Raw genomic sequence first — 18,711 nt, forward strand, 5'->3', positions numbered from 1 at the left:
TCAAAATGATGTTCTCTGCCCCTGTACTTCCTTCACTGTAGCCTGTGGACTTCTGGCAATCTGCAGGGTCAAGATAAGTGCTCTGCAGGTCGTCTACAGAACTATATTGATGATAAAGGCAGTCCTCAATAAGCTGTAAGGTTAATAGTGTTTCATGGGCTGAAAAAAGTTAGAATCTCTGTTCCCTTACCTAAAGGAAATTGAATAAGATGCATGTTTTGAAGAAATATTTTTTACTTAATTCAACTAAAATAGAGTGGCATAATTTTTTAGTTATTAAGAACACAGATGCAGTATGGCTTTTATTCAGAAGACGACTTAATTGTGTTATTTACCTTCTTCCAGAATCAGGATCCATTTGAGAACTTCAGTGGTTTTGATGTAGAATTAAAGAAATTCCACTCAAAAGAACAAGTTAGCCTCACAATCTTCCTGGCTTCTCTCTCTAAGTTTGTTTTCACACCGGGGTTGTGTTAAAATACGATGTCGAAGTTGTATTTATGTTGAAAGTAACTAACTGACCATTCAGTGCAGATCGGGATTATTGTTTTTAACATTGTATGGGCTGCTCATGGTTTGAGCTGAGCTCAGTGTTACTAGTCCTGCTTTCACAAACTTGGATGAGCAGCTGAACTTCAGAAGGTAGCTGGGAGAACAGGTGGCCTTGGAGGTGGAAATGGGCTTAAAAAGTCCTTTTCCTCTTCTTACCTACTTGTTTTCATTCTGCAGTTTGCTGTGTCTCCAGTCAATCTGGTGCAATCATTTGCAAACTGAGGATCTGGTTTTATGTGGCTTCTTGTCAGAACTAACATGTGGCCTACTGCCAAAAAAACAGTTATTACATTGTATTGAATTTTATTAAATTAGGTTACTGGTTTAAGTTTCCAGCCCCCCGCCTCCTTACACTGCACCACCGGCAGGTTCCGCTCCAGCGGGCAGCGGGACGAGCAGGCCGGGGCCGCGGGGAAGCGGGGCGGCCACCTTCAGCCACACAGCGCCAAACTGCTGCCTGGAGCGGCCCAGACCCAAAGGGCCCTGTGTTTCATTGTCTGCTTTTTTGGATTTTGGGGTGGGTTTTTTTTTTGTTTGTTTGTTTGTTTTCTGCTTTTAAATGGATGGGTTTTGTCAGCAGTACCCAACGACCACCAGCCGCCACCGTTACAGCCGGTGTGGGTGGGCTGACCCCGTCCCAACGGCCACCGCCGTCCTGCCACCCTTGGGGCAGAGTCCCCGTGAGGACAGCCCTTGGCCCCGGGGGGAGCCATGCAGGTGGGCGCGGAGGGTCACCCCAGCTCCGAGCTGTCCCGGTGGGGCAGCGGCTGAGAGTGATGAGGGAGCTGGGGCAATGGGGGAGGCTGCGAGGGCCGTGTCGTGCTGCCTGGCCAGGCAAGGAGAGAAGGCAGGCGAGGTGGTGGGGAGGGCAGGGGCACGGGTGGCCACCAGGGAGGGCTCGTTCGGCAGGCAGAGCCAGTGCCACTGCCCCGGCCCTGCGTAGCCTTCCCAGCCACTGTGGGGTTCCACAAAGCAGCAGGTGGGAGAGCAGTTTACCTGGTCTTGTGAGAGTACATGAGGAAACCTGGAGTTTCTAAGGGTTAAGAATTTACTATTATTACTGTCCTGTAAGAATAATAAAATACTCCACTGACAGCTGGACAATTGTAGGTGTAGGATATTTTAAAAACATAATTGAGAATTTGTTTCAGAAAAGGAGAACTGCAAATTAAACTTACCAGAAGTGTTACTTACACTTAAGGATTGAAGTTACCAGCCTGTAGGTTCCCAGACTCGATCTGTGCATAACCGCTGGCAAAGCCAGTGGTAACCAACATCATTGGCAGCGCTGAGAACGGTTAAGAGTTTTTTGGCTTGGGATTGTGGTTTGCTAGTAGAATAATACTGCTTCAGTAGTCTAGCTACATCAGATCACTTTTGCCATTGCTTGGATCCTTTGCACCCTTACCATCAAATATATTCTGAAGCTTTTGATGCACGTTTTCATCTATTTCGTCTGCGCATATCAGTGCGACCTTGAACTAATCACTTAACACCAACTTTTTACACATGGATTTAACTCAATTTTTTAAAAAATTGTTAAAGGTTTGCTAGCTTCTGATATTCTCTTCTTCAAGACGAGAGTTCACATTTTATGTAGGACCTAAATTTACGGAAAAACACAAAATGTCAAAATCTCTCCTGGCAAAAACTGGCCAGGGCTTATCTTCTAAGTTACCTGCATTTCAATTCTGTTTCACTAGTCCTTTTTGTTGCATGGTTTTGAAATTACTTGTCCAGTTATGATGATGATATTTATTTTATTATGTTTTTTAATGCCTTGTGATTCTTTGTAGTCCTTCTGCTATGGAGAAGGATTTGGATTCTGTGAAGTGGAGAAATCTGGTTCCGCCTTAGGTTAGGAAATCATACGGTAAAGCACTTGTGTGGAGGCCAAAGGGCACATGTATCACTCGTGTTCATGATTTGGTTTTGTTTCATAATATTAAAACAGGATCCAAATGAAGATACTGAATGGAATGACATACTGAGACATTTTGGAATTCTTCCTCCAAAAGAAAAAACAGAAGATGAAACTGAAGAAATGGTTTTACACTCACAGAAAGAAGCAGAAGGCAAGTAAAATTAAAAATACATGCCATTAGTATAAGAAAATTTGAAAAGTGGAGGTATTTTCAATAATGCTTCTTGTAACTTCGACATTGTACAACAATTATATTTTTATTTAAATTATTTTCACTTGATTATTTTAAAAAGGATTCTGAATTAAACATATAACACAGTTAGTGACAAACATTATGGCATGTAACATGTACGGATAATTAATTTTCATAATTTCATAAGGGAACCAGTCAGTATAAGCAAGATTCATGTCCTGAAAAATTGATAGTGATCCACTCCTGCATTTCTGTGTTTTCTCATACAATTACAGTTAAATAAATTGAATTTTTTTCTTTCTCTTACGCAGAGTTATGCTAAAGTAGACTAATTTCTGAAATTAGTACATCTTTTTCTTTTAGTAGTTCCATGCCTTTGTAATACTTTTCATACATATAAAATGTTTGTAGACACTTTGGAGCACAAAAGGTGACTAATTTTTTTGTTTGTTGTTTGTAGTGAAACCATATGAAAGGATGAATCTTGAAGAACTGAAGGAAGCTGAAGATGACTTTGATGAAGCTGATAGGAAAGCTATTGAAATGTACAGGTATAGTAAGATACAATGTCTATCAATATCTGAACGGAAGGTATAAAGCAGACAGAGCCAGAGTGTTTTCAGTGGTGCCCAGTGACAGGACCAGGGGCAATGGACACAGATTGAAACATGGGAGGTTCCCTCTGAACATCAGGAAACACTTTTTCACTGTGAGGGTGACTGAGCACTGGCACAGGTTGCCCAGGGAGGAGGTGGAGTTTCCATTCTTGGAGATGTTCTGAAGCTGTCTGGACGTGGTCCTGGGCAGCCTGCTCAGGCTGACCCTGCTTGAGCAGGGGGTTGGACCAGATGACCTCCAGAGGTCCCTTCCAACCTCGGCCATTCTGTGATTGTGTGATTCTGTGATATACCATATACAGTTCTGAGGCATAACTGTGGCACAACCTTATTCAGCTGTTTAATAGTACACCAGTCACACACACAATACCACGCAGAGGCAATATGTTTTATGAATTGAGGTTCAGAAAACTTTTGCAGCTTGTATGGAGACTTAATAATTTTAGCTATATTGGACATTCACATGTATATTTTTCTAGGTATTTTACAAAGTACTCTGCTGAGTTTTGCAGTGCTTTGTACTGTAACTACAAAAAATGAGACATGCAGTTTACACAATAAAAACGCTAATATGATCAAAATATTTCTTCTGTCTAGATTCTACCTGTAATTACTGCTTTTGCATTGTTAAAATGACTAAAATAATTCTAGTGCAAACACGGTGTATTTAGTGCTGTATTCTCATAGGAAAATAAAAATTCACATAACTATGTGGAAGTTGCAAACCTAAATTATCATACATTGTTGCTAGAGTATAATAACATTGCACATGTATTATTTAATCTTTTTTTGAAAAAGCTACTTCTATAGTGGCTTTCAGTATAGTAAAATTAATAGCTGCTTTTAGTTTAACAAATCTGAGCGAGGCATTTTCCATCTCTACCTTACAAATATTTTTATAGATGAAGACTGCCATCTACTGTTTTTACATTCCAATTTTTATGAATTATTGTAAAATTTTCTGTACTGGTAGTTCCTCCTCAAACTAATCTCATTTTCAGAGAAACAATTAGTACCTGCTTAATTTTTTTCTTGCATTGTCTCAAATTATAAACCTTTGTGCAACATGTTTTGTTACTCAGGTTTCACAAATCTGATACTGAGGAATATAAAACAAAGAAAATGTATTTTAATGTTATCTTATTGAATAAAGATTAGCATGGAAGCCCTTCTAGCTCCGAAATTATGTTAGAAGACCTTGAGCTAAAGGGTTACTCAAAGCATTTATTAGAATAACAGAGAGAAATGCACTAGAAATTATTTTAAAATGCATTTAAAATGTTCCAAATGCTTAATTATTACTTTTTAATCAGGCAGCAACGCTTGCAAGAATGGAAATGTCTTCAGAGGATGCAAAAATATGGAGAGCTAAGAGAAATTTCTGGAGAGCAGTATGTAAAGGAAGTTACAAATGCTCCAGAGGATGTTTGGGTTATAATTCATCTTTATCGGTCAAGGTAATTACTTTCTTGTTTAAGATGTTGAATACTTCAATACAGAGAATTGAACTGGTAATTACAAAGCAATACCAAGAAAAGTGAAATACAATAAACTAATGAAATAGCAATTGTTTGGAGGCAACGGATTCATAGAGCATGGGACCTCTTTGTCAATTCACTTCATGAGAATTAATCACGTGAGTTTTGTTCCATTATATAAAAGATGTCTTTTGCTATGTATACTTATCACCATGTACTGAACCTCACTTGGATTTCTGAATTTCGCTGAGAAAGTTGTGTCCACTGTCTGTGCTAAGGGAAGTTCTTTTGCAGACTCTTCTCAGCAGGAGTGCTCTAACAGGATTATTCTACCTTCATTTCCCTTTGACTTGAACAAATCAAAAGCCCAATAGGAAAAGTCTCAGTTATGAAAACTGAGGAGAGCTAGGGAATTCGTTAGTTTATCGGTTCCCTGATAAATTCCCTAATGGTAGCAGAAGTTGTGACAGGATCTAGCACAAACATCCAAGGACTCCCACGATTAGTTCGGCATATGTTAGCAACTCTATCAGATGTTTTTCAAAAGCACTGAGAATTGGTATGGAATGTCTAATGCATTTTTTAGATTGAGATCAGCTTTCTCTTTTCCTTCTCTTTAAGCCTGTTGTGAGGAAGCTTCGATTCTTCTCAGTTGTCAGGAACTGAGTATTATTTCCAGGAGCAATAGCAATAGGTCAATCAAATGAATTTGTTCAAAATACAGTAATTTAAATTTACAGATCTGAAGAAGGAAAATAGCACTTTTTCTTGCATTTCCTTGTTTTTGTTTACTGGAGAACCAATTCCGTATTTTTTTCATTGCATAAATATGAGTCTGTGAGGAAACTCAAAATTCCTAAAGGAGGAGAGGCTGCTGCTGGAACTTGTTGAGGGTCCATAGACTGAATCAGCTTCTTGAACTTCAGTCAGTTACAACTAAGATCCTAACTTCTAAAAGGTTAATGGCCTTGAGTGGGACAAAAAACCCCTTTTTTTTAGAGTAGAGAACAAAATTGAGGCATAATGCTTGAAGCGTCTGGTAGCTTTACTGACATTTTATAGACTGTGCCTATTATGTATTTTTACTTGGGCAGCTCTTTAAATCACAATGATCTTAGAAGAAGCTAAATAAAATTTGTGGTACAATTCTTATAGCAAATTAAAATAGAAGCAGACTATAGGAAAAGGTACATTTATTAAAAAAATGAAGCCTTTGAACATTTTTTTTAACAAATCATTTATACTGCAAGTGTCATCATACTTTCTTATTCTTTTCTAGCATCCCAATGTGTTTACTGGTTAATGAACATCTCAGCCTGCTAGCCAGAAAGTTCCCAGAAGTCAAGTTTCTCAAAGCCATTGTAAACAGCTGCATTCAGAATTACTATGACAGATGTTTACCCACAATACTTGTATACAAAACTGGCGAAATAAAAGGCAGGTTCATTGGCATAGCTGAATGTGGGGGAATATATCTTAAAGTGGAAGGTATGGGAAATATTTTTAAATAATTCACATTATAAAAAAAAGTATGTTGTTTGTAATCATTAAATCTAAATATCACTGCTTTTAAAGGTTTATTATTTTTTGTGGAAGAAAGAATACAAAAAGCAAAGAATTAATTTATCTAATTCTCTAGTAAGAATGTTGAATAGCCATGGATATTTTGCAATTTCATGGTTAGATATTTTACTAAGATAAAGCTGAGCTGTCACAAGGATGACTCTTTTTTTTGTGGCTCTTGAGATGGAGCTCGGTCTTTGTAATAGAAGTCCTTTTCCTCTTAAGTGAGAATTTATTGCAATTATCAGAGTAAACTGTAATTCGTTTTTACAGAGCTCGAATGGAAACTAGCAGAAGTTGGAGCAATAGAAACTGACTTAGAAGAAAAGCCCCAAAAGAGCATTATGGACATAATGACACTGTCAGTGCAAAATATTTCTGCTCATGAAGACACCAATACAAAAAGCAGTGATGTGATGAAACCACATATTACTTGAGAAAATGTTAATGCAGATCATCTGTTCTGACAAAAAATAGCTCACATACACTTTTCTAGTCCTTTGGTAAGCCTGAAACAATTAAAAAAAAAAAAAAGTGCTTTTGTTTCACTTGTACATTTTTTGGTTTTGATTTGTGGAAGAAAATGGATGTAGTAAATGAAAGCCATACTTGCCTTTAGGTACATAGAGATGGTTGTCATTGACACAGAAAGTCTGGATTCTCCATTTCATACAAACTCTGCTTAAACGGAATGGGAACAGGAGGGTATTAGCTGATGGGCTCAAATCCATACTTTCTTCCTCCTTTTATCCAGCATAGGTACAAAATACTCATTTAATTCTCAGTGAAACGACTGTAGTGGAACTCTGCTAAACCTCTTCTCAGTTCCCGCCTTTAAAAAGGTGACCCAAACTGTATGATGTGCATGGTGATATAAAATCGGGATTTGGCCCTGAATCCGTTGACTAATAGTTCCACTTGTTTGACAGGTGTTCAAGAATTTCCTCCAGTGTCAAGGATAATCTTCCCACTATTTGAGAATACTGACAAGTGGATCAGTTGTTCCTTCCTAACAAAAATAAGTATATCCTTAACAAAGTAGTTTACAGTAAAAATGTAGGTTAAGCGATACTACATGAGTGAATAAAGAGACCACGCTCCTGATTCAGCATTTTTAATTATGAGCAGTGAATCAAACTATTGTATTACTGTTATTTTTCCAGTGACTCATCACAAAAAAAGCAATCTCAATGTGCTAATGAAGATTCAGTTATATACAGTTGATATGGTTTATAGCATCAGGATGCATAAAGGAAAGTGAGACAGAAACAGTTCACTTAACACTCAGGACACAGATACCTAAGAAAAACAATTAACATTAGCCATTTTTTTTTCCACCCAGTAGGATACAGCTGCACTATTAGTAGATACCTACTGGTAGATACTACTTGTAAAAACTTAATCTTTTGCAGATTCAAAGAGATAACTAGTAGATGCATTTCAGACATACTGGGTTATCTGCCACTTCAAACTAGAAAGCTAATTAGTAGTTTTAAATGTAAATAGGTCATCAGTGACTTTAGATAGTTCCACAGTCATGTCAGGTGAGTATCAGTGTCGGCTGCTACCAAAGGAATACTACCAACTGCTTCCTCTTAGTGGTGAACCTCCCTCCTGCTTGTGTGGCTGCTGTGAGGTACACAAGCACAATACACAACTCTACAAGTGCTGGTGGTGTCGCACTGGAAGTAACAGGAACGGTCAGCAGCTATGACAGGAAAGGGCCTTTGCTCCCCTTGCTTCCTCCAAGTGACCATGTGATCGTGATTACAGCCATCAGATGTGACAAAGCAGCAGCAAAATCCGGAGTTAAAAGCAGATGTTTCTGGTTCTTAGTCTGTTACACCATTTGTAGGGAAAGGGCCTTGGCATGAATGTTAGTAACTCTTGCTTTATAGGGATTATGTACATTGTGACAGGCTTTCAAGTCAGCATCTTTGTTCAATCCACTGATTTTTAGTATTCTGGAGTGATATGAAATTTAGTTTCAAAATCTGCTTCCTCAAACAGATCCTCTTTGGAATACCAGTGAGGATCAAAAAAGAACATCCTGAGTAGATGATTATTCTCTGACTCTGAAGTGTATCATGCACAAGACAGCGATGACAGTTCTGTAGGAAACACAGCCATAGTTAATGGAAGTGCATCAGAGATTTCTGCATTTCTGGCCTTATCTTGTCCCATCATTCAATAACTCACAAAAGATTCACTGGTCATAATTTGACAATGTCTGAAAATTATGTTGGCTGCCATGTAACATTTGTGAACGAAACAAAGCTATAATTACACACCAGAGCAAACTCACATTGACTGACAATAAGAGCCAGAAAAACAGTATTTCTAGGTGGAGAATAGTTTCATAAAACTACCACACAATTTCTAATCTGTCTGTCCTGTTCCTTCAGGAGCCCTTAAAATATTTTCAAAAGAGAAGCAGCATTAAAAAATGACCTTGGTTAGGCCATAACCTTGGCAGAAAATGCAAATGCATGTGATTTCCACAGCTATGTTGCCTGTTTTGATCTTGTCAAGTCCCAAAACATAAGATGTGCAAGCCACAAAGGGTAATTTGCTACTGCAACACTGCAGCAGGTAGGTGTTATACTCCCATAAATGCAAGGTCTGAAGAGAGACAGTACAGTATCTCTACTTTGTTTTCCTCAATAATTACTACTGGTTACTAAAGATCTTGTGACAAATTTCATACATATTCTAGTTCTGGTAATTTTGCATTTTTGTTGAAAACATTCCTGCATTTTCTCCTGGATTTTCCATCCCTGCTGTATCCTATTACCTTTACTCCATTTCCTCACAGGAACATTATCCTTTACATGACTAAAGAAATTATTAATTTTGTTTATATCACATTTTCCTCAATTGAAAGCTAGAAATAGAGCATTACGAATAACTAACAAAAATAAGTGTTTTTACTAGTGCTTTTTAGAATTCTTCCTGTGGAAAAACTGAGCACGTGGTTAGTTCTTTAGCAGCACTACTCTTAAAGAGGTTCTTGTCCCTACAGTACCTTTGCACAAGACTTTGGTCACAAGATGAGTTGAATGGGGAAAGTGATCTACCTGAAAAGTAAGCCAGAAAGAAAAATCTGTGAGATTTTACAGCCAAGTTCCTACTTCATTCCAGACACAAACACTAATTAAGCTTCTATACGCATTTGTAATTATGCTTTTAGATATATTGCTGTTTAGGAGATCAACTGAAAAATCAACATCTTTGCAACCGAGAAAGAAAACTGGGAATATTTACACACTATTACCACTGAGAAACGTTTTATTTTACAGGAAATGGTTTGCTGCTATGTTCTGCTGCATACGCTAACATAGTCACTGCACATTTAAGCATATTCCAGTCCTGCAGTAGCAGTATGGCTGGAATCCATCACAGTTGTACATAACGACTGTGCAGTATCGGTCATCTGATTAACTCTGATACCTGATGCTGTTTATTAGCTGGGCTGTTTCTCAACTTTCTCTGCAAAGTCAATAATACAGGCACATCTTACAGTTTTTATAAGCCTTACCAAGGCACAAACACAAGAATGCTGACATTTATTATCAAAGATTGTCCTGCAAACTCCCACTACAGCTGTGTTTTCCTCAGCTGAAATGATACGTTTTCTGAGCTAACCTACACAAACATCAGCATGTAGTTTGCCTAATAAAAATACTTCAACCCCAAACAGGGCACTTCTGTTTATCAAGTTCCCAATTACTCTTTTGCCTTGCAGCCACACAAAAAACCCCTCCAAACTGTAAGCTCTTGCAAACGATAAGAACAGACTTAAATTGCTGCTTTTCAGTCAGAAAGTAGGAAAGTTACTTGCTGTGAACCTTCCATCAACTTGGCGGTCCAGAAACCCCTCAGACCTCAACAGCTAGCATTAGTACTCCACAAACTGTACAAAAAGTGCAACATTAGTACAGTATTTTTAAGGTTCTAAGATTTTATTAGCTGTCGAGATCTTAAGTTTACGTAGGGGCATTTCTTGTTTTTAAACTTCGGTAAGACTATTTTATAACACTGGTATTAAAAACATTGCACATAAAAGGACTGAGACGGTCAAGTCTGCTCTCTGACACCCCGTTAAGTTTTACCAGCATATGCATAAAAGATAAACCATCAACCACCACCCGGAGGGATCGCCTGTATCCCAAAATAACTTGCGGTAGCACGTCTGTTCCCAGCGAGCACCGAGACGCTGTTCGCTCCGCTCCGGGTTCCGTGCCGGTCGCTCAGGCGCTGCCCGGACGCCGCTGTGCACCAGCTTCGCTGCTTCGCCTCCGTTCAGCGGAGCCCCTTCCGAGCCCCCGGCTCCGGGCGCTGCGCCCGCCTGCAAAGCAAGCCCCGGAGCATCCCGCCTGGCAGCGGCGGCAGCCGGCCCGGCCGTGCCGCAAAGCGGCATCACTCGCAGGCTCCCATGGCGCCGCTGTCCGGAGGCTGAGCGCGGCCGGGCACGGGCGCCGTCCCCGCTCCCCGGCTCCTCACCTCGCAGCCCAGCTACCGGCGGCCCAGCGAGCCCTGACGCTCCAAGCCGGAGACGTGACGCCGCTGCGCCTCGCCGCGTCAGGCTTCCCCAGGCGCCCGGACACGACCCCGCGGGAGCGCCGCCCCCCGCGGGCGATATCCGAAGGGCCGCAGCAGCGCGGCCAGCGACATTTCCTCCCCCGGCGGAGCGGGGTGAGGCGAGGTGAGCCCAGCTCGGGGTGGGGGGGGCCTGGCGCCCACTGCGCCTGCGCAGCCCCGCGCGGCTCCCAGGCAGGGGACTGCGCACGCGCAGAAAGGCGGGCGGAGAGCCGGGGATCACCTCGCCGCGCGCCGCCGCCACTGTGCGCGTGCGCGACGGAGGCGCCGCGCGCGCGAGAGGCCGGGTTGCTGCGGCTTGCAGTGCGCCCCGGCGCACGCGCGGTGGCGCGAGGCGCCGCTGCTGCCCGCGGTGGGCTCGTCGGCGCAGGCGCGGTGGCGGGGGAGTCCCGGGCCCGGCTGCTGGTGCTGCCGCTGGAGGAGGCTCAGTGCCGGCGGCGGGCGCGGGGCTGCGCGCAGGGAGCGGCTTTCGCCGGGAGAGGTCGGGCGGGCAGCGGCCGTGCGGGGCCGGGTAAGGAGAGCGCTGCGGGGCGGGCGGCTCCGCCGGGCCCGGTTGCGGCGGGGGGCAGGCGGGGGACGCCGCGGAGCGGAGCCGTTAAAGTTTGACAGCGCCGGCGGGTCCCCCGCCGCCAGGGCAGCGGCGGCGCGCAGGGAAGGCAGCGGCTGCCCTTGGGCCGGGCGGGGGCGGGGGCGGCCGCCGCCGGGGGCGGGGGGCGCTCGCGGGGCACCCGCTAGGCCCGGTGACCCACTTTGCTCCTGTCACAACTCCCGGGCACGTTTGGAGCCCTGCCCGCCTGGCCCAGCGCCCGCCCGGCCGCTCCCGCCCCCGCCGCCCGGGCTGCGCGCAGGCAGGGCGGGCGCGGGACTCCCTGGCATCCCCCGCCGCCGAGCCGAGCCGCCGCCGGCCCATCGGCGCTGTGGCGGGCAGAGCCGCGGGCGGCGCCTCCCCCCCGGGGCACGGCCGCCGCTGCTCCCCTCCGTGGGGCGGCTCGTCTGGCGGCTGCCGGAGGGGCTCGCCCGCCCCCGCCGCCCCGCGCGTGGGGCAGCTTTTCCGCGGCGGCTCCGCGCAGCGCGCTGAGCGGGGAAAGTGTTTACGAGGCGGGCAGGCGGCTGCGCGGGGACCGCGGCCGTAGGTGCCCGTCCGGCGGCTGGGCCGTGAGGAGGCGGCTGGGCCGCGGCGGCCCCCGGGCTGTGCCTACGGCGGGACAGCTCTGCCGGGCCCCGGGCTCCCGGCGGTTGCGGGGTGCCGGGCGCTGCTGCGGCGCCGAGTCTCCCTGTGGCAGGTGGACTGGAGCCGCGGGGTGCAAGGTTGAGTTACCCACTTCGTGGGCCTGTTTTTTTTTTTTTCTCTGATAACTTTGTTGTGGTTCCTATAATGCGTCTGTGCTCTTAAACATGAGAACTTCTCAGTAGCCCCCAATCCTCTCACGACTTGCATGCATCCTGAAAATCAGTGTGTCAAATACTCCACGCATATGTGTGTGAAGGATGACCGGTGAGGGACTGGAAATCCGTGGTACTTCGTTTTTGTGTTTCTGTTAAAATAGACTTGGATTTTTGGTTGGCTTCACTTTCATATTCCGAGTAGTTTAGGCCTGGTTATAAGTTTGAAATGTGTTTTTCATGCAGAAGAGTGCTTGTAAACTAATCAAACGTATTTGTAGTGAGATCTTTAGAAGGCCGTTGTTTTCATGTGCATGTTAAAAGTTGACCTGCTAAGAGGCACACGGAAGGTTGGATATAGTTCTAGCTGGGATATGAAGCAGCATGTAGAGGCGGAGCGCCTGATCGTAGATCCTGATCCTCTAAATCTTTAAAGTAAAGGGTTGGTTTTGGTTTTTTTTTCTGATGACACAGTTTGACAAGGAGTGCTTTTGGTAGCAGTGTTGATTTAAACAGGCCTGTCTGTTGCTTGTTTCCAGCTCTCACCTCTTTGCTGCCCCCCGCAGCTGTGCCAACACAACGGTTCACGGAACCCTGTCCTGTAACTGGGTTGGGGAAATGATCCAGGTTAAAATTAACTACCTTTTTCTTTTTTTTTTAATGTGGTTATATTTAACGTAGATCATTTATCTAGGTGACAGGTGTGCCAGAAGGCAAGAGGATTGTTTAAGCAAATACTCTACTGAAAGAAGTACTTGAGAAATACACCTGAATTGTGGTAGTCCTGGCGAAGTTAAATGTCAGCAGTTGCAGTTGTTTTGCACTGTTCAATCTTACAGGAATAAAATTAATTTTATCTATGAATATCTGTGGGTTTTGGGCATGTTGTTTGAAACTAGTCAGTATTTGTTATAATAGAGAGGAATTCTACTTGACAGGACAAGTAACTGCATTTGTTTTTCTTTTTAGTAAACTTGATTTTCATATATATCCATTTAAGATACTTTCTCGAAAATGTTACAGGTACTGCTTTCAGATTAGCAAAAGTTACGTGGTTGGGTTAGGGTTTGTTGGTTGAACGTGGGTGCTAGCGTTTTAAAATGTGAGAATTTTGTTGGTAAGGCAAGAGTTACCCCTTCTCAAGAAACAGTCCAAACAGGAAAATAATAACTCCTGGGTTGATATTTAATAGTTTAAGATGTCATTCAGCCATGTCTTGTTTTTTATTTCTGCTGCTTCATGTACTTACATAGAAAAGTTTAACACATAAAGGTAAAATAAAAGGACTTGAGGAAAGCAGAGAGTAGTTTCTTTACTAATGCTCTAAGGACCCCATAAACACTCTGTTCTAGCTAATTTTGCTCTTTTTGTACTAAGCAATTTAAGAACTTGAGTGTTAATTACTTTAAATGCAATTTGTAGTGTTGGGTAATTGTCTTGTTAATATAGAATTTCATCAGAGACCTGAATCTTCATGAATAGATTGGTCTTGCCAAGGAAATTGCTGCTTTCAGGAGCTTTGAGCTTTTGCTGTTTTTTTTGCCCCCCTATTCTAAATTTGTGCAAAAAGTTCAAAGTATAAATTAGAGGTGGAGATATTGACCCCCACCCTCCCCACATGTTCTTTATGTGAAATGTTTTTTTCAACTTGAAAAGTTTTGATTTTTTTTTTTTTACTAAAAGTAATAGACTTGTGTTGGCATTTTTTGATTCACAACTATTTTCATTTTCTTCTCTAGGTAATTTCATCATTTGAAAACAGCTCCTCTTTTAGCTATGCACCCCTTCAGGAGAAATGTATAATTTGCTGTCTAAAGCCTCACAGTTTCAGCCTAATTTTGTAGATTGAAGAATATGGATAATTCTTCTCTTAAAATAGAAAATTAGTACCCTAATACAGTTTTTAATACAAAACACACAATATAATTAGGAATTACAGCTAAGATACTTTCCTTTGAATTACACTGATGAGTTAGTTTTTCTTGAGAAAAAGTCTTTGGCCGGTGTTTGAAGTAAAGAAAAGCACATTTTAGTGTTTCACCCTTTTTAAAGTACTGGTTTCCATATGAACACTAGAAATGGTAAAGGCCAGATGATGAAGCAGATCTAGAAATGTTTCTGAGGATATATGGTATTAGTAAATAGTTGTGTAACAAAGACAGTAGTAGTTGTTCCTGCCATTCTTACCTTCTATTTATTTATTTTGCAAAGTATTTTTAAACTTTCTGTGCTAACTGAGCTGGCTTACCCTGTAGAAAGCTATAATGGCACCACTGGAGGAGTGGCACAAGAACAGGAGAGAGTCGCCAGGCTGCTGAGAGAGCAGTAGCTGTTTTAAGGTAGATTTATCTCTGGAGGGGAAGAAAAAATATCTGTGGGACTATAGACAGAGAGTGGCCAAACCATTCAACTGTCTTTCTCATCTTCTACTAATGCTGAATTATCATTAGTAGTATTGGTAGTATTTGGAATTTAGTGGTCTTTCAGGATAGAAAGAGGTGTAGGAAGCTCATCTTCAGCTGTGTAGCAGAGTCTGAAATGAAAGATTCCAGTGTCTCTGTGTAACTCTGGCAAAGCAAATTTGTCTATACCCATTGGGAAGGGATCCCAGTCCCAGGTCCTTTCCCCAGGTCCACCTGGGGAAAACAACTGACAGTTGCAGTTGGTTATTTTGTTAATTCAGTTAATGGGGGTCTGTAATAATTTGAAACTGTTTGTTGGAGGTTCCCATGTTCATTTGTTGCAGGAGTTAAATGCGTGAAATGCAAAAGCACAGAAGAGGAAGAAGACTCTTTGGTTAAGGCAGTTGTTTTCTGCCTTGAAGGACTGAATTCTCAGCCCCTACTGCTGCCACAAAATTCCTTTGTAATGCAAAGGCCACTCTAATTTGGGCATACCTCATGCCTGAGTGTTTAATTTTATAGCCTTAATATTCTCTTACCCTACTTTTTGTGTATAATATAAATTCTTAATTATAGCCGCTTTCAGAATATATAATTACATATATAAAAAGTTTTGTTACTCTGCGGTTGTCATATATCTAGTATTATGTAGAAGCAACAAGGCTTCTCAGATTCTTTCAGCAGTTTAGCATTGCACACTCTGGACTCTTTCCAACTGTTACATTTTGTCATTAAAATCAATGAATTAGTTTTCTTGTTGTGCACTGATGTTCTGAGGAGCATTGTGGAGTATATTATAAAATCATCATTAGTAGTATTAATATTTTATTAAATATAGATCCTTAAAAATTAGACAGCCTATGAGATTCAAGGCTGGTAAAGACATATTTAGAGAGTGAAGATACTATAGGCATTACTCATCTTCATGATAAAAATGTAGCCAAATTAGGCACAAATGTGGCTATTTAAGTACTTTGTCGTTTAATATAATTAGTGTTTAATAATCTCAGAATACATGAGAAAATTTCAGTTTTGAAGCTAATATCATTTCACCCATAATGACAGCCTGGTACCACAAGATAAATGGTGCTAGAATATTATGCTTATGTTAAAATGGAAGAAAACAATTCCTGGAGTAAGACTGATCCATTCAAAGTGGATTTTGGAAATAATGTGCCCTTGTTCTATGGAGGTCCTTTTAAAATTCCATTAAAAAGGATATTTGCAAATATCTCTAGGAAGTTTTTTGATGTATGTTATTTTAGCGTATGGCCAGATCCATGAAATAATATAGAGGAGTAAAAACTGTGGCTTAGATGTGTTTTGGATGTCTAGTCCCGACTAAAATTGTAGCCATGTATTGGCTAAATTTTACAGATCTCTAGATTTTCACTAGTAAAGCACCTTGAAGTTTTGTTTTCCCTCAGATCTTCCATAATCTTGTCACAACTGAGCATCTCGGCATCTAAATCTGTTTACTGAGGAACGATGCGGTTTACTATTCATAAATTAGGCAATCTGTAAATTAGGCATTCACTTGTCCAAAGGCATGTTTAAACCACACCTTGGGCACACCTGTGGGATTGGACTCAGGCCAAATACCTGTGGTGACTGTCTCTTTTGTTCAGAAACACAAAGAGAGGAGGAGAAAGAGGTTTCGTTGGTGTCTCCTTTAAAAAATAAATCAAACCACCCACCTCCCCAAAAAACAACAACAAAAGAACACCAAGAAACCAACAAAACCCCAAACCCTAAAAATCCACTTTTCCTTGTGCACAAAATGATTAAAGTCTAATTGGGTCAAAGAGAAATATTAGGCAACTTATTTTCTTGGATAAATTGGAGATGAGTGCCTGTGTTCCAGAAACTATTTTGTAGTTTCTTCGATTTAAAATTTTGAATGCCATTAGGAACTGGAAACCGGGACTCCATTCTCTCATTTGGGTGCCCTTCTCCCTAGGCATGCACACTGCTAGTTCTGCTCTGTCCAGCAAAGTTTTAATTTTTCTTCCATGTTCTGAAATGAGAAGCTATAGATTGATCCATTTCCCCACTGCAACGTGGAGCCTGCTGAAAGATTATGGTTTGATCCCCTTCTGGCAGAGCAGAGATTGGCTTTTAGATTTCTCTGTTCCAAGTTCCTGTGCTGTAACCCTGTGCCACTGGACAAAGTGAGAGCACGCACCTCTTTTTCCTCTTGCTGGCACGTTAAAGGAATATATTACTCCTGTATTGATGGGGAAAGCTTATCTATGTACGTAAAGGACAGGGACTAATGTTGTGAGCACTAACCTTACCTGTGTCCTAGGCCTTCAGAAACAGGTGAAGGTGGAGGCATAATATTGTGTTCACTGGTTACCTTTATGGTTTGCATCTCTACTAACTTTCTCAGAAGTCTTGCTAAGTGAGGGAACTCCCCCTGGCTTTGGTACTTTCGAACTGTTGTATGAAGTCCCCTTTTTGTGTCCTGCTGATATTCTCTTCTGGTGAACACTCTAGTTTAGGGTAGTATTGCCTATTACAGGCAGAGCAGGCAGCAGAACTTAATTACAAACTTATCATGTGGTAGTGGTGTTGCTGTGGGACGCTTTAGAAGAGGAGGAGTACTTGGGAATGGGCTGATCATCCAGCATGATGTATGAATTTTAAGTGCTTTATAGTAGGGTATAGTATTGCTAATAGCATCATCTGCAAGAGTTTTTAGCTTGCAGCTCCACAAGTTTGTGAGTATATCTCAATTGCTTGTACAAGGATGATCTCAGATCCCACAAGCATCTCATTATCTGCTGAACTGGTAGATATCCAGGAAGTTCCAGCACTTTCTTTTAAATACCATTGGAGCAAATATTTGTGAGCACAGAGTAGGCAGGCCTGTAACAAGTGGTTCTTGTAGGAGGGAGGAAAGATAATGTGTGAATTTCCTAAGGTGTTAGAAATCTTGAGGAAATATATATTTTTACATATTAAATTGTGAAAGTATGAAATACTAAGCTGGCTCATAATAGAAGGATGCTTCAAAATAAATTGTATTAATATAACTAATTTCATATTTCTAATTCTGAGAATGCTGCTGCTGTTTTAAATAAAACATAAGTCTCTATTTTTACATTTGACTAAAGCTTTTAATGACATAGTAAATATTAGTTTCTGGCATTTAGGAGCATTTGTTGTGTTTGGTGGCTGTTTCATTACACATTTAATGTAATGTCAGAGACTGGCTTTTGCCTTTTTAGTTGTGGCTGTTACTGGCATGTACCCTGACAGAATAATATTCCAGCAGTTTGGTGGCTGCTGGCAAAAAGGCGTTTGTGAATTAGGAAATGGTAAATTCCTGCTGGTGTGGTAAGATAGAAAGTTTGTAATTTTTCAGATGGATCTTGTCAGAGAAATGCCAAAGGTTTATTATCAGAGTTTTCATCCATCATCCAAAAGCTTCAAGATATATTAGGGCAAAACATATCTTGTCACATGGAGTAACTTTCCCAGTCCTTAGTCCCCTGAAGGTGTATTTGAAACCCAAGTGTGAAGTTGTGAAAAGCCAGAGAAATCGGGAAAGATTTCACCAAAATCTGCTTATTTCCCTTGGCTGAGTGAACAACCAAGACATTTTCTTCATTAAAACCTGTAGGGAGTTGTCTTTTTTTTGTTTTTTTTGGTTTTTTTTAAAGCCTGATTTCTTAAGGAAATGTGGCTTAGGCTTTTTCCTTGTTTTCTCTCACTCTTTCCTTATGTATTCACCAACAGCTTTTAAAATTGTTGACCAATTGCCACCATATTTGTCGGAAGGATAGAAATCTCAAAGGCTATAACGTACCTACAGGTTTTTGGAAAACAGTCAAACTGGATAGAGAGAAACATGTCACTACCCTCTCTTGAGAGAGAGAATACAGTGTGAGTTTGGTACTGACCTGTTTTCCTTCAGCACGTGCAGGGTTGGTGTTGGACAGGAGAACAGGAGGTGGCTGCGTGAGCCAACAGGGCTTGAGGAGACAGGCAGAAC

The 18,711-nt window shown here is 41.7% G+C and overlaps 2 protein-coding genes across 6 annotated transcripts in view; both read left to right on the forward strand.

Moving 5' to 3' along the window:
- The first annotated feature begins 1,115 nt into the window (after positions 1-1,115).
- Positions 1,116-6,764, forward strand: PDCL2 (phosducin like 2). Its single transcript, XM_065634891.1, has 6 exons — positions 1,116-1,403; positions 2,507-2,627; positions 3,130-3,220; positions 4,600-4,743; positions 6,044-6,252; positions 6,601-6,764. The coding sequence occupies exons 1-6, from the start codon at positions 1,116-1,118 to the stop codon at positions 6,762-6,764; spliced, it is 1,017 nt and encodes a 338-aa protein (XP_065490963.1).
- A 4,501-nt stretch (positions 6,765-11,265) lies between these two features.
- CLOCK (clock circadian regulator) overlaps positions 11,266-18,711 on the forward strand; it is a 64,629-nt gene continuing 57,183 nt past the window's right edge. For all 5 annotated transcript variants that reach the window (XM_065633308.1, XM_065633313.1, XM_065633311.1 and 2 more), the window contains exon 1: positions 11,266-11,437. The gene's annotated coding sequence lies outside the window, so the exon portion shown is untranslated. The remainder of the gene's footprint in view (positions 11,438-18,711) is intronic.

The sequence above is a fragment of the Caloenas nicobarica genome, chromosome 4, assembly GCF_036013445.1.
Source record: "Caloenas nicobarica isolate bCalNic1 chromosome 4, bCalNic1.hap1, whole genome shotgun sequence".
In the NCBI taxonomy this organism is placed as follows: Eukaryota; Metazoa; Chordata; class Aves; order Columbiformes; family Columbidae; genus Caloenas; species Caloenas nicobarica.